The sequence below is a fragment of the Calonectris borealis genome, chromosome 17 (assembly GCF_964195595.1).
Source record: "Calonectris borealis chromosome 17, bCalBor7.hap1.2, whole genome shotgun sequence".
NCBI classification, from domain to species: Eukaryota; Metazoa; Chordata; class Aves; order Procellariiformes; family Procellariidae; genus Calonectris; species Calonectris borealis.
The window spans coordinates 7,939,980-7,962,454 of record NC_134328.1 but is presented as its reverse complement, the minus strand read 5'-3'; the positions used below and the strand labels follow the sequence as shown (position 1 = coordinate 7,962,454).

The window sequence follows — 22,475 nt, the reverse complement described above, 5'->3', positions numbered from 1 at the left end:
CTGGGGTCGCCTGCGGACTTTCTGAGCGTGGGCAGTGATCAGGCTGCAGCCGGGAGCCTGCGGCTCTCCTGCCCTTTGCTTTTCTCTCTCACAGCTCTGCACTCTCAAGAAATCCCTGGCAGAAATGCCAGTGCCCAGAGCCAGCAGGACCAACCTCATCTCGCATCAGCGATGCCACCGCTGCCCCTTGCAGCCCCGACTCCAGATCGTTCCTGCCATGTCACCCTCAGCTCCAAGGCCACTGTGGGGCTGGAGTGGCTTTTCCTTGGCATGCCAAGTGAAGCAGAGATGGGCTTCGGGTCTGAAGCCTCTCCAGAGCAGGAAAGCCCAGAACAAGGTCGGGGCCCCTGCTCAGCCCACTGCCATTTCGCCAAGCGAGCTGTTGGGGAAGCACGAAGCCGAGTTACAAGACAAAGAACAAAAGTCCCAGGGGAACGTCACCAGCGTAGTCATCTCCACACATGCAAAGGTCCCTTCTGCTTTTTTTTTTTTTTCCCCTTTGAAATTTCAAATTCCAGTTTGTGGACAAAGTCCTGCCTATCTGAGAATATAGATCTCCGACCACTGACCAAACTCCACTCCAAGCAGTCCCGAGGGCTGCTCTTCCCCTTGCCCACGGATGCCTCCATTCAGTCCCCGGATCCGCTGGGATCATGCCGAAACTTTTGCACCGGAGCAGAGCGCTCATACGTGCACAAAGCGGATTTTGCACGTTTCAACCTTAACTTTCTCCCTTTCTCCACGCGGAATGGGAAGGACCATCGGGAATAACCAGGTAGGAGCCTTATCACCTGCAATTCATTTGGGCAGCCATTGCAGATAGAAAATGAGAAGGAGAAACAAGGGCTTCCATTGTGCATATACCAGCAATTTTAGCTCATCATTTAAAGTAGGGAAAGGGAAAAAAAAGGCAGCTTCAGAGGGATGGAAAACGAGAGGGAACACGAGCTCATGGAGGCAGAGCTGCTCTGTATGGTTAACTGATAACTCCAATTTGCCTCTTCCCTCTCATCTTTTCTGAGTCTCCCAATTAAGCTCAACTTATTCTCATGCTAATCATTTCTTGACCTGTTTATTCTGCATTAAAAAATTAACAGAGAGCAGTTTACTGCATGACTTGCTCACACAGAACTGCTACAGATTAGCAGGCAGGCTTTAAGCCTCTGTGCAAGACTTTTGGGTCTAGCAGCCAGTCTGCACAGCTCGAGGATGAGCTTTTTTTCCTGTTTTTAAAGAACAGCTTTTTCTAAAGTCAATATAAATCCCCCTCCCTTCATGCCTTAAGTATATTTGCTCTGTGGCTATTTCCAAATGGGGAAGATAAAGCCAAGGGCTTGTGTTTTGTCAGACTTTTTTGTAAACAGGGATATTTAGGCCACACTGTCAAACCCCTCTGCCTTCTGCCTCGGCGTGCCGTGACTCCGGAGCAGAGTTGTCAGTGTGTTAATAAGCAGCTCCAAGGAATTTGGCAGGGGCAGGGGGGCTGCAGGTCAGTGCAGCTGAAACAAGCCCCCGATTCAAGCAGCGGATCTTTGCCTGCGCTCCAGGCAATCATATGACGGACGCACAGTCAGGGGTCTGCTCCCGTGTCCGTCCCCAGAATGTCCCCAGCAGCAGCGAGAAGTCTCCAGGAAAACCGATGATTCAGCAGAAGTTGTTTAGGGTCTGTTTGTCCCTTGCCAGCCGCACACAGCACGTCCCTGCCCCGGCAAAACACTTTGTGGAGGTGAACCAGAAAGATCCACCACCTTCATCCAGGGAGGTGGATCAGAAAGATCCAGCCTGAGAGGCAAGAGGTGACCGCAGCCACGTGCCAGACCCGTGCCCGGGGGAAGATGCAGGCATTTTATCATCCTGTTCAACAACAAATCGCTCTTGATGATTTATTTTCCCCAGCGCTGAAGTGCCTGTCGCTGTGGTTGGGACAGATGCTGTTTGGAGCTGGGGGCGATGCCCAGGACAGGCGATGCCTGAGCAGACCCCGGACACGCTGTCACTGGTGAGCTTGTGACATGCGGTGGCACCCTGGGCTCCCTGGCACAGCTAAGGGTGACAGAGGCAGCTTCACCACAACTATTTCTCACCAATGCCAAAGTTATCAAAAAGTGGCCAAACCAACCAGAACTGTCCAGGCCTCCGGGCCATAAAATCACCGTATGGAGAATCAAGGCAGTTTTTGGACATGGGGAAGAGACACTTGAAAGGAGGTAGCAGCCTCTGCTTGAACTCCTCTCCAAAAGCAACATTTCAGGCGAAGCTGGGATGGATGTTGGAGCTGGAGGCAATTATTGGAGCTAAAATAAATAGCTGCTATGCAAAAGCGGTAGGGAAAGAACTGCAAACATGGGGACAGACAGACCATTTCAGCATATACTGGTCTAGCGATAACACTGGGTGTGCCTTTCATCCCAGGACCAGAAAGGGCTTTATTATCCTGCCTAACAAAGGCTCTGAACACTTGAGGAAGTAATTATTAGTATTCTTGGGAGCTGTTGTTCTGCAAGGACAGCAAGTTTGAGCTGTTCTCAGAAGGGCAGCTCTGCTCGAAAATGCCAGTGCATTTGCTGGTGTGTATTTGCAATCACTCTGCCTGCACTGCAGCCCTCAAAAACAGCATCTGTCCTCTGGGACCCGCAGGTTGGCACTTGGCGAGGCTGGAAATCTGGCTGCTGTGTTTTTACATAAAATCACGCAACGAGCCCAAGACCAAACGAGGAAAAGGAACTGTTAGATTCATCTTCTTCTATTACACCACAGGCTGCAACTTGGCCCAGGCTACAGCTCCCACTGCTGATCCCGCTTGCCCTATCCAAACCCTACACTGCAAGCGTTGCACTCCATCCAAACCCCAACCCAACGGAGACCTGGACACTTTCCAGCAAAACACTCTCCTGCCTATTTGGGAGGAAATCCAGAACAACTCTGACTTTGCCATGTGCTGTTCCAGATTCACTGTCTATGCTGGCAGACGCTCAGCTCAAATCTGGTGGTTTAAGCCCTGTTTAAACGGGGGAGCAGAAGCCACAGGGAAGCAGCAGTGCTGGAGGGAGGGTTTGCTGCCAGCAACGAGCACCTATTGCCTTCCACGCCTCGCCAGCTCACGCGTTTACTATGGCAGGGATCTCAGCAGCCCACGTCTGGACCTGGCGAGAACTTGTGTAGCAGGTGAATACGATCCCTTTGGAACTGAAGTAATCTTGCAGCTTCCCAGGAAAAAGATCCCTACTGAGTTCGCAGTCTGGCAGGCAAGCGAATCTCTCCTTTCACCCCTGCTGTTTGCAGGGCTTTTAGGTTTCATCGACTTTATACATTCGTTATACACACATGAAACAGCCCCTGAACCATTCCAGCTGGTGGAGCAATAGGTGGAGGAGGAGAACAGCCAAAATCAACAAAGGTTACAAAGCAAATTTTACTTTTTTAAAAATTTATTTTATCTTTTTGCGAAGGTGGATGCACCAGCACGCCATGCCTGCTGGAAGTGACCTCCAGTCGCTGCTCTCAGCATCAGCCCTCGCTAGAAATTAAGGCAAAAGCTGCTGGGGGTGTGGAAGGAGAGCTGCAGCGGGGCAAGGGCGGCGGGGGGACAGACTGAGCTCGTGTCCCCGGAGGAGGGCAAGTCAAGGGCTCCGCAGGGGCAAAAAGCATCTTCCTGAATCGGGCAGCCGCGGGCTGCTGTAGCTGCCCGCCTCGTGCCCCGGGCTGGCTGGCGAAGTCAGCCCCGGCCGGGGAGCTGAACTTTGGGGGAGCATCTCAGGAAAGGGCCACATGTGTGTCTGATGGGAGGCAGCAGGAGCAAGGGGGAAGGCTGCTGAGAGTGGGAGTTGGTCAGGTCTGAACTGGGAAACGTAGGCTGGGCATGGAAAAAAAGAGGGGTGGTAAGTTAAAATTTGAGAGATTCTGATTTCTGGCGTCAGAAGGAAGTTAGTGCAAAATGCTTTTTCTCTGCAGGAGTGTGCAGAGTGCCTGAATAGCCTGTCTTGTCCCCAATGTCCTCAACCGCCAGAGCACAGCAAGTGCCAGAGGGGTAAGTGGGAGCAAAATAGTCAACAGTCCTCAGGAGCTCCACGTCCACAGCAGCTTCGCGCCCCTGCAGCCCGTGGCCACCACAGCACTCTCCTATGCAACACAACCATCCTGCCTACTGCCACAGAAACAAAAAACCACAGCAGAAAGCAAGGTATGGGAACATCGGAGCTTTCTACATGCAAGGTTTGTTGCATGCGGGACAGCAAGGCGGGGGGCATCACATGTCTCCACAGTCCCGTAAACCCATGGCCAGGACACTGCAGTGCCAACTGCTTGGCTCCTGGCTAACAAACAACATGGTAAACTGCTAATTAGCCTTTGAGTATTCGACCTATGTCTCCAAGACAGGATAACACTATTATTTGTCCCTTTACACTCCTGCAAGGCCCGGTGCCATTGGCTTCTTGTATCATAAAGAAATTAAAATATATCATGACCATAAACTACATCATTTGAGGAAATAAACCATTTCTAGTAAACGTATCAGGGGACACCGAAGCCATGAACTTTTCTAAATCAATCGCCAACTGATAAAGAGCGCAGGTATTTGCTGGGGGCAGCTCCCAGCACGTGGCTCCCCGTGCGGCGCTGGTGTGGGGACCTCGTCCCGCGGTGTGGTGGCTCAGGGTGCAGGCTGCCCCAGGAGGCACAAACCCCACCGCCAGCGCAAGCCCTGCTTGGGGAATGGCTCAAGCAAGAAGAGCCCCAGGATTTTTGCTGTGTCCCGGGATCGAGCAGAGGCTGGTGGGGTATTTTGTGGATGAGGCTTTGCGAGGCGCAGCAGTCCGGGGCTCGGGATGCTCAGAACATGTCTGGGTGCGTGCAATCCCCGCCGCAGCACCCTGAGCCCAGCCAGCCTCCTCGCTGCCTCACCTTCGCGCCAGGGTCCCTGTGGGTGCTGGGGCTGAGGGGCTGAGCACAGAGGTGGGGGACCTGCACTGGAGGGGGCCGCGGAGGGGGACCCAAAAAACTTTTCTAGTAAGAGTGCTGTGCAACCGATAAGGTCTGCATTGAAAGTGTTTTTCTCTTAGTTTTTTTTAAGCCTTCGTTACGAGGGCTGGGTAAGTCCCGCTGCAGACCTCTTTGGCTAAGGAGCAGGCAGCAAACAGGGCAGGACCGGAGGTTGCGCTGCAAGCTGGCAGGATCCGTCCCCGGGCCTGCCGAGGCTGCAGCGCGAGGCAGGAATGCCAGGCACTGGGAACTGGGCTGAGAACGACCAATTCATTTCCCAAACGGTGCAAACAGTCACTGGGGCGTCCATGGGACACCAGCCCGGCTCCACCACCTCTTCCCCCAGGAGTCCCAGCACCCGCTCCACCGTGCTGCCCACATTGGGGTACCTCTCTCGAGAGCCCCAGAACCGAGCATGGGGGCATCAGCCATCGCCACCCACAAACCTGGCATGTTCACTCTACACAAAGCGAAACAGAAACCAGAGATTTGGGGGTCCCCTCGCATGGGGACCACCAATACATACGTGGGGGATGAGCATATTTCGACTGCTCCAAAACCCCAGCGGAGCCCCCGTGGGGGGGTTGCCAATGCCCTTTGTTCGCATAACCTCTGCAGCGCTGGCTACGCAGCTACTTCTTCTCCCGGCTGCGAGTGCCAGGGGGAGCGCGGGGGGTACCTGGTGTTTCCTGGAGCAGGTCGTATCTGCTGCCATTCATCTTCCAGGGGGGCTCAGCTCTGCGGGCAGAGCTAGGGGAGTCTCGCCCTCGGACGGGGCCCTCCGGCCGGTGAGCCCTCCATGGGCTGCCGGGCACGAGCCATGGCTGGGAGCTGGCTGTGGTGCGGCGGCAGGGACCAGCTAATCCCTTAATGCTGGTCACAATGAGATTTGATGGGGAGCAGGAGTTTGTGCCGTAGAGCCGCAGGTTTTAAAGGGTTCTGGCCACTACCCGGAGGGGAATTATAAGGTGGCTCCAGGTTTGCACCCCGCTGCCAGTGCCCGCAGCAATGCCCGCTGCTTTCTGGGCCACCTTTCTGAGGTGCCCTCACCCTGGCCTCTGGCCTGCCGCTGCGTTTCTGCGGGACAGGGGGTGCCCGACTGCCCATGCAGCTCTGGAGGCTGCTCCAGAAAATGTGCCTGGGTGCGTTTAACAGCAGGAGCGGGTCTGACTCCCTCTCCGGGGAGAGGCTGGCTGCTTTCGCTTTAAGGTGTTGCTATATAGACACCCAGAACGCCGTATCCTTGAGAAACACCCTTCGTCTCCCCTCCCAGCCGCCGTTACGACATGCGGGCCGGGAGAAGCGAGGACGAAGCAGGGTAGCAGGCAGGGAGCTGCGCGCATGGTGCTCCCCATCTTTGGGCAGCCCTGAGCTGTGTGTCCTGCAGAGCCTGGAGAACATCTCCAATGGTTCAAACCACCCTGGGGCATCCCTGCCAGAGCTCTCCCGCGGCTCCCCGGGCACTTGCCTGCTCTGAGCCTGTGCCCTACTCTCCCTGTCCTCTCCCAAGGAAAACAGGACCTGGAAAACTCTCAGGGCTGAGATTTCTTAATCGTTTATGCACATTGGTGCTGCCGATGGGGAACTCAGGAGCCTCCATGTCCCAGGCAGCCCGAGATTTCGGCTAGTGCCTTGCACCGCGGCTGGGCCAAGGCAAGCCCAGCAGGAAGAAAAGGGATTTTCCAACTGCCAGGCTACAAGAAACGCCTCTCTGCCATTGCAGCGCTGCACACTCTGCTTTTTTTGTCTGGAGATGAAGCTGCTGTGACCGTCTTGTGTTGACTCGTTTGGCCGCGGTCCAGAGGGGAGCGCGGAGGCTGCTGAGCACCGAGATGTTTTCTCCTCTGCAGGGAGTGTGTGCTGGCATGTGCGGCCCTGCTTAGCCCCGAGGAGAAAAATTGGGTGAGGGATTAGAGTGGCACTTCACTGGGTTTTCACAGGCACTGAAATGCTGAAAGGGAGAACCGGGCGCCTTTGCAATGCAGCCCTGTGCTGCACGGCTGTGGCCCCAACCAGCGCCGGGAGCGAATGTGGCCTTGCTCAGCCTCTGTGCCCGGAGGAACTGACTGCGGGGCCAAGCCCATCCGAAACACCCATTTTCCTGCACTTTCCTTCCTCCTCGGATGGCGTTCCTCCCACCGAGCCCGCCTCTGCTTTCGCTGTGCCAAGGAGGAGAGAGCTCGTTCCTGCCCTCCAGAGATGTCGGACCCTGAGCACCATCTCGAAGGCACGAGTCTAATGGAGGAAAACCATTCCTAAACCATTCCCGTCCCATCTCCATGAGCCTCGGCTCCCACCCGGGGCTGCCTGGGGTGCATTTGAATTAGTTTGGAGAGCACAAGGCTGCCAGCAGCTTCCAGAAGGCTCCTGATGGGTCAGGGATGGGGAGTGACCAGCAGGTCCGTACCTCGGCTCTGTGCCCGGGGAAGGGGTGCGGTGGCGATGGAGGCAGATGCCCAGCATGCCCGCCTGGAGCAGGGAGCAGCATCGAGGGCAGGGCCGGGTCTGAACTGTGCACAACCCCGTGACACCTCCCTTCACCCCTCTGCTTCCACACCGGTTTTAACGCCTGTAACAGGGAAACACACCCAGGTCAACAGAGATTTCTCCCAGACGGTGGCAGTCCCCGGGCACACACCCGTGGACAAGCCGCAGGCAGCACCCAGCTCTGCTTCCACCAGGATGTCCACATGGTGGCAAAGCCACCACCTCCATTCCACCACCATTTGGTCCTTGAAGGCAGCAGACTCCAGGCAGGGGAGCAGCCAGGGCTGTCAATCTGAAGCCTGGCTGTTTGTCCCCTTGCCCCTCCTGCCTCCTTATTCCACCCTTTATTTCCCGGTGCCGCCTTTTCCCTGCCAACGCCAGGCTCTTTGCATGGGCTGGTTCCCTCGGGCGCCCATCGGTGCCTTCTCCGCTCTTCCCTGCCAGGGCACCTCGACCTGGCTGAGCCTGCCCATCGCTGGGGCAGGACCTGCTCCTGCTCACGAGCCACGGCGGCTGCAAGCGAGAGGCCACGCAGGTTGCTGGATGGGGACCTGCAGCACGGGCAGGGTTTTTCCATAGAGTGGTTGCTCTTGTGTGCCTTCTGCTGAGCCCCCCGCTGTTGCCCTATCCATTAGCCTGACACCCTGCCCAGCCTCACAGTCCATGGCCAAATTTCCTTGGGTGACATTAGCACCAGTGAATCCTCTTCCCGAGCTGGGCTGCTGCTTTTCACCAGGGGCGGTGGGGTGGACCCTGCCATCCCAATGGACATGATGGGGTGGGATGCAGGACTTGGCCGGTCAGATGGAAACCGGGGACAGGCTGGCACACTGGAGAGGAGCAGCGGCAACTTCTTATCACGGGGCGTCAAGGCTTTGGGGACTGTGTGGCAAAATGACGAGCCTCCCCTGGGAGCAGAGGGGGAGACAATTGGCCGAGCGGGGCAGGAGGAGCTGGGCTCTGCAGCCTCCATGAAAGGCAACGGGCCATAAACGTGGCTCGGTGGCTGTCATTTATGTGTCGGCAAACACATTGAGTGGGCTCGACTATTGATTCTGACTGTATAAAAGAGTGTTGTGGCACTTGTTCTCTGACTGTATAAAAGAGTGTTGTGGCACTTGTTCAGGTTTGCGCAGGTTTTACAGCTCTTGTTCTGAGAAGTGCCCATGTATTTGGTTTTGCTCCTTCCTTCAGGTCTATCTGTTGACATTGGCTCTCCTAACCAGAGCGTTGGGCCATGCCAGGAAGCTGAGTGTACGGCTCTCCCTGTGTTTCCCACTTTCCCAGGGATTATCGCCTATAAAATCTTGCACACACCCATGGCCGGGACAGGTTTCAGGTGCAGAGGCAGGTGAAAGGTGCCCGCTGGTCCCACGTTGGTGGGTTCGGGTGCCCCACACTTGGTGGCAGGAGCTGAGCCACCCATCCTGATGGATGAGTTTTAGGGTAGATGGGCAAAGCCGTGGATAAGGTGCTGCCCTGGGCAGCCTGGGGCAGGATGAGCAAGGTGAGAGATCTGTGGGGCTGCGATGAAAATCAGGTGTCAAACTAGCTTGGATGTCCAGAGAGGGAAAAGGTGTCAGAGCTCCCACAGCATCACCACAGAGGAGATGGCCCATGCATGGTGACCCACAGCATGAGGCCCACAGTATTCCTGTTCCCCACCTTCACTCTTCCCACTGGGAGATGCCAGCACTGGCTGAGCTGGCAGGGACACCTTGGTGCTGGGGGCTTGGAGGCTTGGAGGGCTTGAGCCCACGGTGATGGCCCCCATCCACCCCCCAGCACCGGGGCTCCTGGTACCACGGGGCTGCAGCTGGAGTCCCTCCAGTGGCTGCAGCCTTTTGGGATAGAAAGTCTGGTCCGGCTGCACAGACCCTCAGCTTTTTAGAGCCAGGATCCATCCAATTCTCGGCTGCTGGTGCCTTTCCACAGCCGCTCGCTCTTCATGGAGCTGCTCCTCTCGCACCTTTGGTGTATCATCCAGAACCCACCATTATTTTTTGAGGCACGTATTTCCTGAAGGGATTTGCTGGGTAATTTCTGTTGATGCTCAGGCTGAAGCTTGGACATGAGCCGTTCCTGGGAGTAATTGCTTCTGGGACCCGGCTTAACTCAGAGGCCTTGGTGGGAATGTGGTGCCTCTGCCCAGCGCAGGCGAGCAGAGCCACCAGCCCTGGGTTCACAATACAGCCACTACCTTGAAATTTGCCTTTCGTGAAAATTCTGCAACATTTGCCATTTCCACAAATGTTTTTGCCAGGAACCTTGTTTTCTTGAATATTTGAGGAAAGCAAACAGAGAAGGAGCCTGAACACAAAGAGTCATGGACATTTTTTTGCAGTCTTTGTCCCATTCTAACCCCAAGCCCGCCGGCAGAGACACTTGCAGGTGTCCCCCCTGCCCAATGTGCCCCTTGGCTCTGTCCTATGTGCTGCCCCGTCCCCCACTGCTGGCCCTGGTCCTGCTGCAAATACTGCTGTATTTAAAAGAAAATCGACCATACCTTGCTGTCTGCAGGACCACCGCCACTCACCACCTCTTTGCACTCACTTTAAATAAAAATAATTTTTTAATGGCATTTAAGAATTGTCAGCAGAAGACTAACGAAGTATGTCCCCATGAAGGGTGGCTCGCAGACCTACACCTGCCCTGCGGAGCTCAAAATAGCTCTCAGACACTCCTCAAACCTTCCCCAGCCTCATGCCACTTGCCTCCCAGAGCTGGAGCTCATTGCCCGCTGACAGCAGCCCCCTGTGCTCACTCCCCCTTATAAAAATACCATCGTGTTTTCGAGTGAAGCCGAAGACGAGGGTGTGCTGCTGGCCCGGTAAGCGGCCAGGGTGAGGCGGCTGCTCATGGTGGAAGTCATAGCCCTGCGGGCAAGCGCAGCTGCCCCGCGACACTGAGCAGCATCCCTGCAGCCCACCGCGGCGGGGGGAGCATCCCCAGCTCTTCCCCAAGGAAACCTCCACTAAGCACCAGCAAACAGCACTCAGGATCAGGCCAAGGCAGCTAAAGCATAGAATCATAGAATCATTAAGGCTGGAAAAGCCCTCTAAGATCATCGAGTCCAACCGTCAACCCAACACCACCATACCCACTACACCATGTCCCTAAGCACCTCATCTACACGTCTTTTAAATACCTCCAGGGATGGGGACTCAACCACTTCCCTGGGCAGCCTGTTCCAAGGCCTGACCACTCTTTCAGCAAAGAAATTTCTCCTAATGTCCAATCTAAACCTCCCTTGGCGCAACTTGAGGCCGTTTCCTCTCGTCCTATCGCTGTTACTTGGGAGAAGAGACCAACACCCACCTCGCTACAACCTCCTTCCAGGTAGCTGTAGAGCGCGATGAGGTCTCCCCTCAGCCTCCTCTTCTCCAGGCTAAACACCCCCAGTTCCCTCAGCCGCTCCCCATCAGACTTGTGCTCCAGGCCCTTCACCAGCTTCGTTGCCCTTCTCAAGCAGTGGTTGTCCCTTTTGCATCCCATCTAAATACCAGTGCTTATTCCTGGATGCAGCAAGACCCTGTTCAGCCGTTTCTTGCCCTGGTAAGTGCTGACCCTGCCAGCACCAGTGTTACGGCCACCCCCAACAGCCGGTGGGTCCTAACACCCACCAGTCCCCGACAGCCTCCGGGCCATGGACTTGGAGCACAAGGAGTAAACAGAGGTATGAAAAAGCAGCTGACATGAGAAATCAAGGGGAAAAAGCTCAGTTTGGGTCATACCTAGGGGAAACCTGTAAAAAACTAGATCTATTTGGCAATGAAAAATAATTGCTTCACAGTGAAAAGTAAAAATACTCAGAAATTCTGCCTCCTCTTATGTTCTTCAGCTGAAACTATTCACCACATCTGACCAAAACGCCTGAGCAGCTCTGACGTCTTGCATTTTTCAGCGAATTTCCAAAGCTGCTTTACTGAGCTGGCCCTGATCATGCGCCGGTCCCTGCTCCAGGGATCCCCCAGGGATCCCCAGCTCCAAGAGCTGCTCCCAAACTATGAAGGAGCGGTGCTGCCTGCACCGGGATTGAGGGCAATTGCCTGGATTGTGCTCAAGTCTCATTGGGAGGATAAAGGTGGAGCTGGGGGCTCGTCGCCTCCTCGCTGCCCCTCTCCATCCCCTACCCTCTCGCACACCTATTTGCAGCCTCCCCCAGGGTTTTAGCTCCAGCGTGCCCGGAGGAGCCCATTCCAGCTCACAGCCCATCCTCGGCAGGTGCTGGTGAGGATGCTGAATGTGCCCCCAGCCCCATGGCTCTCCGGGAGCTGCTGCATCACTCCCTTCTCGCCCAGGGACCCATGCAGGGTGCTGGGGACAGGACAGCTTTGTCACTGCCTGGCAGTGTGTCCTCCAAGTCCTTTACACAAGGCACAGGTCTGATGGGAGGGAAATAAGTGCCCCCAAGGAATGGTTTAGGGGGAATGCCAGTGGCAGTTTGGGGCAGGGATGGATGGGGAGGGCCCCACTCTCTGCTCTTCCTGATGCCACCACCACAAAGAGCGGGCAAGACCCGCTCGCCGTCCCGAGGCCAAGTGCCGGCACCCAGCTTTCCCCTTAGAATACATCCCTGGCTTCAAATGGGTGATGAAATGCTGAAGCCTCTGAGATGGATAGGGAGGTGGGAAAATCAGACAATCTCTCCATTGATCAAAGGAAACTGAAAATAACTGTACGACCCCTCCAAGTCTGAAGGCTCATCTGGTGGCACCTGATGTGCATCCGCTGGCTGAGCCCTGGCAATGCCGGTGCAATGCCAGCTGGAGTGGCCCATCCTGCCAAGGGCCGGGAGCCGGCCGGCCACGAGGGCAGTGCTGGCGGGCACGGCTGGGGCTCAGCGCCGACACCGCTGTGTGGAGCACCCCCATGGCTTTGCAAGGGAATAAACTTCCCAGTGACCCTGGGAAGGGTTTGGCCACCACTTTGGTGTCCACCCCGTGGCACGTCCCAGCTGCTGTGCCCAACCTGCCGCCCAGCCCAGCCCATCCCAGCCCCGCGGCACTGCAGGCTCCCGGGGAAGCCAGGCGCTGCCTGGTCCCCCATCCCCGCCAGCCCTTCCTCGCCTCTATTTGGATAACTTTTTCACCCGTTTTATTTATGAGGACTCCCCTCCTTCTGCCAACACTCTGAGTTTCCTCTTGCTCTGGTCTGGGAGGCCCGTCTTGCTTTTTTATTCTTCTTATTTTTCTCTCTCCCCCTTGCAAGGCCCCAGGCTCGGCAGCCCGGCCCCGTGAGAGGCTCGCAGGCGGCGGGTGCCGGCTGGAGCGCGCCTTTGTTTGGCCACGGGAGCAGATGGGGAGAGCGGCTGCAGGTGGGATGTGCAGCGATTCTTCCCCAGCCGCTCCGCGGCACCCGGCTCTGCCTGCGCCTGCCTCGGTCGCTGACCCTCAGGCTGAAAAATTAGGAGAAAATCAGGATTTTTAAAAAAAAAAAAAGTCAGGAGAAAATTAACAGCGGAAAGATTTGCCTGGCTGTGTTTAAGGTCACCGATGTGCCGGGGCTGGCAAGTGGCTGCTCGCACTAGAGCCAGCTGCTAGTGGGCAGAAGAACTTAATTGTAAGTGATTAAAGAGCTTGTTCAGCTCCTTCAGCTCCTGTCAGGCAAAGCCTGTTGCTAGCTGCAGAAATGAGGCTGGTTTTGCACCCCGCAACAAAGCAGGACACCAGCACCCTGGATTTGGGGACACCCAGACCCGGCCACCCCGCACTGCTGTGTCTCCCAGGCTGACGGGAATGTCACTTGAGCCTCCCCTTCTCCTGCAAATGAGGCACAAGTCAGTCCCTGCGAGCTCGGTGGGTCGGGAGCCATCTCCCCACCAGCAGCAGAGGAGCGTCCCTTCCTGCAGGGCGACTCGCTCGGGGCTTCAGCCCGGAGGATGCTCAGCGCTCGCTTCTGCTGGACCAGCCCACAGAGGTGCCCTCGCTCCAGGATCCGACCCTCTGTACAGCTCAGAGGCATCAAGCCTTCGTTTTACCTACTGACGAGCAGCCTTCATCGCGCGGCTCCTTGCACATTGTCCAAGCAGCGCCAGCTGGACACAAAACCACAACCTGCACTGAACAGACCAAAAACTTGGCGTTTTTCTGAGTCCAGCTTTATGCGAGGCCCCGTCCCGCTGCTGGCTCCTGCGGCTCAGAGCCGCAGGTGATGGGAGCTCCTCCAGAGCCCCGGCTCCTGCGGGCCTGGGACGTACAAACGAGCGACCTGGTAAAAACAGGCTAAAACTCAGCATTTCATAACTGCTTGACTGCTCCCTGCTCCAGCTCAGCCCAGCAACGCTGTGCAGATCGTATGCAATTCCTACACGTTTGCATTGCAATGGGCCGTGGACCCACGGAAATGCCGATGAGCCCCGTGTCTGGCCGTGGCTCACTGTGGGGCCGTGTGAGCCAAAACTGAATTGGGTCTGGAGAGTACAGAGGTGCTGGGGCTGGGGCAAGGAGGCTCGGGGCTGCAGCGTGGCTGCCCAGCACAGGGGCAGGTTAGGGCTGGAGGTGGCACCCGTAGGAGGCTGCAGGCCTGGAGCAAGAGAAACCACCACTCAAAATGGAGCCATGAGCAAAGCGCGAGGAGGTGGCCTGGGAGCCCCACAAACCCTCCTGGCTGGAGCACACGCGTGGGCTGGTGGGGCTGTGCACGTTCGTGGTAAAGGAGAAGAGGAGCAGGATGTGAAAAATACAGTGAGGAGAGGCAAGGTAGAATGATGGAGAGCCAGGGGACGTGATAGAGAGCAATGGAGAACCAGGGGAAGTAATGGAGAGCCATGAGGAAGTGATGGAGAACCACGAGGTGTGATGGAGAGCCACAGGGAAGTGATGGAGAACCTTGTAACTGTGAAACCTCATCTGCTGGAACCTCACTCCACACCCTGACCATGCCCAGGGAACTGGGGTTCCCAGATCACCCAGGACCAAACCAGCCCCAGCCCCTCGCCTTGCAGGGATGCTGCAGCACGGGCACATTTGGACCCATCCTGAGGGTACCGGCGGGCTGACGACAGCCCGGGTGGGGGGGTCCGTCCCCCCATGTGCATTTGTTGGCAGTTGGCATCTGGCACTGCCAAGGAGAGCAGCGGCACGGGGCTGCCCCGGGCCAGTACCCGCTGTGCCACCCAGGGAGCACGGGCACGGCCCTGGCGGGCATCTCCCTGTGGCCGGGGCGCCCTGGGCAGCAGCGTACCGCCCGATGCTCTGCACCGCAGAGGCTGGAGGCTGCCGTTCCTCCGGGCACTACACTCCCTGCCGGGAAACCTGCCCAGCGTTAGCAGCAGCCCGGCCCTGGCCCTCGGCGAGAGCAGCAGCGCTGGTGGGCGGGCGCCCGCTCCCGCAGCCTGGGCATGCCACAGGCCGCCCGCAGCCTTTGCGCTGGGGCTGGCTGCGTGTCCTAAGGCAACATGTCACCTCCTTTCTAAACTGCTGCCACTCCTGCTGCGAACCCTGCAGCAGCCCCTCTGCCAGCGGGTGGGACCGCTCTGCTCCCTCGGGCACGTGCCTTCTTCGAGCCGAGCAGAGTGAAAGAGAGAAAATGCATATATATGTATATATTATATAAAAATTAATCCCTTTTTCTGCCTCCATCTCCAGCCTGTGCAGGTGCCTGAGCCGGCGGTGGCCGGGCAGCGCGGCGGGGCTGGGACGTGGGGCCGGGGGCTGCTGCCCGCTCCCAGCCCCGCTTCCCGCGAGCGACGGCGGGGCGGCAGCGCGGGCGATGGAAACGCTGTACTCACCATATGGAGCCTCCATCTTAGCGCTTAGCTGGGTGCTTACATTGACCATGTCTCGCCGGCTACTGCTATGGGGACTTGGGGCGAAAACCAGAGGAAGTAGAGGAATAAAAAGAAATCTAAATAAATAAATAAAAATGTCTTTCACTAAGGAACTAGGTGAAGGCAGGAGGGAGCACGGAGAGGCAGGGCGAGGAAACCTGCCTCTCCTGTTATCTTATTGATTCGCTTAATCAGGGCTAATGTGGGTGGAGATGTTAAATAGTAACCAAGCTCTTATGGAAACCAATCTGCAAGGTGCCGTTGCTGTAGCTATAGTAACTGCTGCCAAGCTAGAAACTCAAACACGGCTTTTACTGGACTCTTTTGGGGCTCCCGTTTCCACCCGGTGTCAAGGCCGGGGCAGCCGCTGCGCTGGGGTTCACCCCCGGCCGTGGGGGGGGCGGGGGGGATGGATCCGGCTCCGCAGCGCCCCGGGTGCCGCTGGATTTTGTGCTGTCGCCCACCCGCGGTAGGAAAACAAGGGCTGAGCCCGCTGGCGGGCAAGGGGCCATGGGACAAGCCGTGGGGTCTGGCACGCGCTGGCACGAGCAGAGCAGAGCCTGGCCGCGGCACAAGGGGTGAAACGCCCCGGCCGTGGGTCGGGATTTGTTCCCTCGGTGCAAAACCAGAGGGGTCACTTGGGGATGGGGAGCCGCAGGGATGCTGCAGTGGGATGCAGGGTGGTACCCTGAGGACGGGGCCGGGGTGCAGGGCGTTTGCTGCTCCTCCCTGTCTCCCTCTGCTCCCCAAACTGGGGGGACCTGCAAGGTGCAGCAGCCGCTTACGGGCATCTGTGCTCCCTCCAGGACCGCAGCACCCAGGAGGAGCCCCGGGGACCTCATGGTCCAGGGCGTGCAGATGCGGTCCCCAATCTTGGGTAGAGCCCTGTGCCGCTGGTGGCTCCGTGGCAGGAGCAGCCCCTGCTCCCGGGGGGCCGCACTGGGGCAAGCAGGGTCACATGCGAGAGGTGTTGCTGAGATGACACCAAATTATATGGGGGATGCAGAGCTGGAGCTGAAAAAGTGATCGGCCAGCAGCGCAGGGCCTCCCGTACATCTCTGGAAGGGGCTGGGCTGGACGAGGCAGCGAGGGGTCCCTGCCAGTCCCGGGACCCCCCAGTACCCCCGCTATTGAAACCCTGCAACCCTGAGAGGACAAAATTAGGGACATCTCCTCTGGACGGGAAAGCACATCCCAAGGGAGTGTGCAGCGGGGCGGGGGCGAGCGGGCAAGGTGCTGCCGGGATGCAGTGGGGGCTCAGACCCAAAGCCTGGGAATTTGGGGACCCCTGAGTTTGCTGAGTGCTGAGAGGCCCTAGAGAGGGAGGGGATGTGGATAACGGGGTGCTCAGCGGCGCCAGGGCTGAGGCAGGGCAGTGGGGCTGCATGGGGAAGCCTGGGTGGCATGGGGAGCTCCTGGCCCTCCGGAGTCATCGTCACCCCGTGTCCCAGCAGTGCTGGCTTCTCCCACACGATGGAGCAAAGCGCCCGGGCATCTCCCGCGGCCATGGCCCGTGGCCCTGCTGAGGGCTTCTGCACCCCTTCGCTGTTTACCCCAAAAACCAGAGCAAAGGCACTGGCTCGGTGTTATCCCGGCTGCTCCAGGCTGCGAGTGAGGGAGGAATGACACGAGCACGGGGGTCTCCAGGCTGCTTTATTGGGGGGCTCGGAGCCGTGGACTCTGTGACCAGAGGGGCTGCCATGGAGCAGGGGCACGCTCGGAGCTCCCCACTTTTCCTCCAGCCACTCCCCACGAGAGGAATGTCTTGGTATTCACTTGGTATTCACTTACACCAGCCTCTGCCTTAGCACAGGCGGGCGGCAGTGGGGAAAGCCCCCCGAGCCCACGGAGCAGGGACCATGCCAGCCAGCCCCGCTCCCTCCGTGCATCCCCGAGCTGTCCCCATTTCAGGTAACAGGGATCCGAACCATCCCTATTTCCCCCAAAGTGGGAAACAGCCGGAAAACACGAGCACTGCTGGGGAGGTGCGTTAAAAAAGCAGGTTCCTACGCGGCACTAGGGATGAAGCAGGTTGGACAGCTGGGCTGCTGGGGGGTCAGTGTTATAAATAATTCTGGTTCACCCCGTCCCCATTCCCGGGGGCTTCCTCGCGGGGCTGCAGCCCTAGAACCAGCTGACTTGATTGGATTTGAGTCCGGTGAAGCACATGTTGTTGGAGCAGCCCCCGCCGTAGGTGGGGGGGCAGGCTGAGCATGGCCTCCCCACTTTGTATGGTGCTTCTCCCAGCCAGTTGCCCCTAAAAAGAGAGGAGGGCATCACCTCTGAGCGCCATCGCCTGCCGCTGACACCGGAGCAGCCGTCGAGGAGGGAGGACGGCACGGGGGGGGCTTCCCTCCACGCACTTACTTGATGGCGTAGTTGCAGACGAGGAGGACAGCGTGCCGCCACGTGCTGCCCCACACCCGCACGTTGGCGCAGGTGCCGAGGGCGCAGCCCAGGCGGCTGGAGGATGCCCACACCATCTGTGCCGGGACAGAGAACAGGCGCTGTCGGTGACTGCCTGCCCAGGCATCCTGCAGCCGGTCACCCCAGGACCCCAGCACAGGGGTTTGTCCCACCAGGGAATCGCATCCCACCCACCCGAATTTCTAGGGCTGGATGCTCTGCCCACGGTGGGCACTGCTTCGTCACCCAAGGGTGATTTCTCGCTACCCTTTTCTGCCCGTGCTGCCCTGCAAGGGGCTGCCTTGCCAAGCTCACTTAAATGAGCAGCAGAGCCTGCGTCACTTCTCCGATTTACCCAAATTAGTTCCCAAACCTCACCCTGAACCATCGCCGGCAGCTTACCCTGCACACCAGGAGGTGAAACAGAACCAGAAGCTCCTCCTAAAGCCTCTCCAGGCTGAATTTCTTCCTTAAAAAATGTATCATCTTGCCCATTTGGAACCTGGAGCAGCCCCGAGCATCCCACGGACAAGTCCCACAGGGAGGCAGATGCTCAGGTAAAGGCTGGAGCCATGCAGAGGAGGTGATTAGGGGTTGGCACAGCTTTGGCACTGGGCAGGGGAGCAGAGGGAGGTTTTCCACCTTGTGCCGGCCAGGCTGCCAGTGGATGTGCCAGGGGATGAAGGGGCTGCATTCCTGGGGAGCCGGACACATCTGGGCTCTATAAAGCCGCTTCATCCCAGAGGAGAGGATTCATGCTCAGCAAAAGCACAAAGGGGCTTTTTTTTTCTCTTCACCACCTTGAGGTGCCAGTGGGGTAATAGGGAGAAAAAGGCCAAAGCAGGAAAAAAAAGCTTAAAATGAAAACCTCCCAACCAACCGACCAGAAGGTCCCAGCTGCGCTCCAGCGGGCTGCGAGCCCTGGGACCCCCGTGCAAGCAGCCAGATTCCCGTGGGGGCCCCAGGGTGGGAGGGCATCCCCAGCGGCTGCCTGCACCCCTCGGGCAGGCACGCTGCCTGCTGCCAGCCCTGCTGCCGGATTCGGTGCAGACAGCTGCCGGGATTTGATCTCGGATCCCAGCTGCTGCTGGGAGAAGGGCTGCTCGCTGCACGGGTGCTGCGGCAGCCCAAGGCACTGTGAGCTGCCCCCCACTTTGCAGCTGGGTCCTGGGGGGCTGCGGGGGGCTGCGAGGGGCTGCGACGCTCACCTGCGTGTAGTGGCTGCAGACAGAGCTGCTGCATGTGGAGGGGCAGCGGGGGTTGCACTCGCGGGGCTGGGGGAAGGAGTAGTGCTGCTTCTCCTGATGCCACGATTTCACCATGTCCACAACGGAGCGGTACCTGCAAAAAGTGCTGTGTGTAAGGTGGACCTCCTCTACCTCACATGGGCGAGGGAGAGGAGGGGGAGGAAGGCTCCAAGTAGAGGGAGTAGGGGAGCGAAGCAGGATGGACCAGGGACAATGACATCCTTGTGCCAAGTCCACTTGTGCCCAAGGCCAGCAGCCCTGGCACTGGAGGCACCTGAGCGCTCAGCCACGTGGTGGAGATCCAGGACCTGTGTCTCTCTGGTCATGGGCCAGGCAGAGAGGGGATTAATGCCGTACTCCCCAAAGGAGCAGCGAGCACCTCTGGTTTCCCACATTTACCCTGCTGCAAGAGTTGGACCCTCCTCCTCCTCCCCGGGAGGGCTCAATGTGCCTCTTGATTGCATCTCAGTCCTTTGCAACCCCAGCTCACAACCTCTCTGCTCCTTGACGGAGGGGCTGCTGCTGCTGCTCCTCCTCCTCCAGCATCGTGGGGTGCGGGGGGTCCCCAAGGAGCCCGCTCCGCCCATGGAGCACTCACCTGCCCGAGTGGATGGAGAGGTTCTGCCCCACGTATTTCATCAGCTGGGGGGGCCCGTGGTCCCACAGGCAGCGCGCAGCCCACGCCTCCGCTGCCCTGGCCAGCCGCTCGTCCCACACCTGGCCGGGAGGAAAGGAAAAGGGCAGGCAGGGATTTTGGCTGCCAAGAGGAGGGAAGAGGAGAAACCCGCTCCCTTGGGCTCAGGGGGCTTTTCTGAGCACCCCCAGATGTCCAAAAAATGTGACTCACACATCGGGCTGGGAAAAGCCCGCGGGAAGCAGGGCAGCGTGTCCAGGAGCGATGAACTGCCCCAGCTGCCCACCGCGGCTCCTGGGCACACACGGTACCCGCTGCCCAGGCAGAGCACGGATGCCCTGAAGCAGTGCAAGCCCTGTGTGTGTGATTCCCTCTGGGAATGAGCTCCTTCTGCAGAAGGTGGAGCTGAATCCAGGGGTGAAACCCCACAGCCCTGCGCTACCGCTGCAGCTCGCAGCCGTCCCCAGCCCTCCACCGCAGCCCTGGCCGCAGACTAACCGGTGAGGACAGCTGCTTCCTTCATGCATTATTTAAAGATTCCTCACCCATCCTGAACAGCTTTGGGGAGGTGCCTGGGAGAGTTATTTTGGAAGGCAGGAATTTAGGCCAAGCAAGAAGTGGCCGCAGGATGCTCCCGGGCACATCTGACCTGCTCTGGTACCCAGCAAGCCAGGCTGCTGCCTGGCGCTCCCAAACAGGCATCCAGGGACCACCCAGCCACTCCATCAGAGCTCCGGTCCCCTCCCTGGGAGCAGAGCAGCACATGGCACCTCCTGCCAAGGGTGCCACTCTGTTCTGGCTGGAAATCCCTCCTCTTGGTGGCTCCCCATTTCTCCTCCCTTTCGGGCTGGGTTAGGAGCTCCAAGCAGGGTCGAGACAACCTGGGGAAAGCTCTGCCCAGGGTGGCTCTCGTCCAGAGGAGCTGCCCGACCCGGCGAGGCTGTGCAGCCCCTCTCTGTCTCGCTCCTGCATGTTTCTTCTCCCAGGGGCTGGCAACCCTGGGCACGCTCCCAAGGGACCCTGGAGCTTGAGATGGGGCTGTCCCTCCCGGCTGCAGTTAGGGGAAAGGCTCCCACCTGGGCTTTGGGTTGGGACCTGAGCTTTTCATGCTTGTAGCCGTCTCCCTTCCCCTAATGCTACCTCTGCAGCTCGGCTGGACGGATCCTGCCATCCCGCAGCCTGCAAGCTCCCAGACATCCCAGGTACAGAACCAGGGGTCCTAAATCTGCCCCCGGGGTGGAAACATCCCCCCGTTGGGACTCCATCCCTCCTGCGCAGGGGCTGCATGGGGCGTGCATGGGTCTGCCCTGCACCAGGGGTGCAAAACATCCCCTGGGACAGATGTTCAGCCGCGAATCCAGGGCAGCACCCTGACATCCCCATCTGTGGGTGCCCCATCCCTACCAGGTTGGGTGCCCACGTCATGGGTGAGCCCCTCAGCCCCACGGCAGCAGCCAAGAGCTGTGGACCCAAACCCACCCTGCCGGAGCCCGACTCACCATATACTCCATGTTGGCGGCGGGGGGGGTCACCTGTGCCCGCACTTGGTTGTGATAGTCCAAAATCACGCTCATGTCACGAGGGGAGAGGTATCGCTTCCGACGGCTCCGGGGGACCCCCACACCCCACAGCAGGCCCGCGGCTCTGCCCCCCGGGGGGGACAGGAGCTCGGTGGCATTGGGCAGCAGGAAGGAGCTGGACTGCTGCGTCATCCAGAAGCCCAAGGCAGCGAGGTACAGGTGCAGGCGCAGCACCGCCATGCTAGCCCGGCCGGCGGGGTCGGCCGGCGGCTTTCCGCTCCCGCACGGAGTTAAGCAAGGACAAGGCGGATCGCCGGTCCCCGCTGCTGGCACGTGGATCTAGGAGAGAAAACAACACAGGCACCGCTCAGGTTTGCAGTTCACGTGCAAACACCGCTTCCCAAATAAATAAATTTTCCTTTTTTTCCTTTTCAAAATAAATTTTTGAAATTAATCTCTTTGATAACCTCAGTTATCACAGCAAATTCCCCAGGATCAGCAGGGAGATGGCTGGGGAATTGGTTTTCTTGTTGTTTCTTTAAAAAAAAAAACAAAATCAGTACAAAATCTCCCCCATTTTTTCACTTATCGCACGTACCTGCCAGGCAGGGGCTAATTAGGAGCATGCTGAGATATTCGCTGCAGCCGCCTGCCTTGTAACTTCCCAGGAGTTTGGTGTGTTGAGTAAATCCCCAGCACAAATGGAAATCTCATACAGATAAAGAAACGCACAGCAAGTTTTAAAAGCATCGGCGAGAAATCCTAACGACTCTTTATCTCAAGGAAAGAAAAATAAACCACCGCAAAACCAGAGTAATTAAAAAAAAAAAAAAAGAAAAACGCTGGAATATCTCCTCGTCTGTCAGCCGATGCACCTCCTAACATCCCTGCCAGCCCTTCCCCGGAGTAGCGGGGAGGATGTTCCCCCGACTACGTACCTTGAGGACTGAGCCAAGAGCAGCTGAGCCCGGCGGCGGCAGCCGGCGGGATTGACCTTTGCAAACAACCTGCTGGGGCAGATGCGGGGGAGAGGTTTAGCCTAGCCCCGCCGGGCAGCCCGCCGCGGCATCTGACGCAAAAGCTGCATCTTAACTCTTCCCCTGGGGAATGTCCTGAAGTTTGGAAAGAGCCCTGCTAGATTTATAGGCTGGTGGATGCATCCGCGCGCACAGGCGCGCACGCAGGCACGCCGAGCCGTGCACGGTGCCGGCGGGGGAAGCGAGCAGAGCCTGGCTCGCTCCTCCAGCGGGCAGAGGGGCTGCTCGTCGGCTGCCGGACGGGGTTTTTATTACGAGCTACCTGCGGGGAGAGACTCCCAGAGTCGTCTCTCCACCGTTCACCCCCCAGCTGGGGTCTCTCTGGCAGCTGTGGATAGGGAAGCGAATCCAGGTCAGCGAGGGATGCAGAGGGGATTTTGCCCCGGCAAGGCG

General features: G+C 58.2%; 1 protein-coding gene across 1 annotated transcript; it reads right to left on the bottom strand.

Moving 5' to 3' along the window:
- Positions 1–17,362: 17,362 nt before the first annotated feature.
- On the bottom strand, positions 17,363–22,124 carry R3HDML (R3H domain containing like). The gene is made up of 5 exons (XM_075166086.1): positions 21,025–22,124; positions 19,490–19,608; positions 18,853–18,985; positions 17,606–17,721; positions 17,363–17,495 (listed from the first exon to the last, which is right to left on the bottom strand). The coding sequence occupies exons 1-5, from the start codon at positions 21,283–21,285 to the stop codon at positions 17,363–17,365; spliced, it is 762 nt and encodes a 253-aa protein (XP_075022187.1). The 5' UTR covers positions 21,286–22,124.
- Positions 22,125–22,475: the final 351 nt, after the last annotated feature.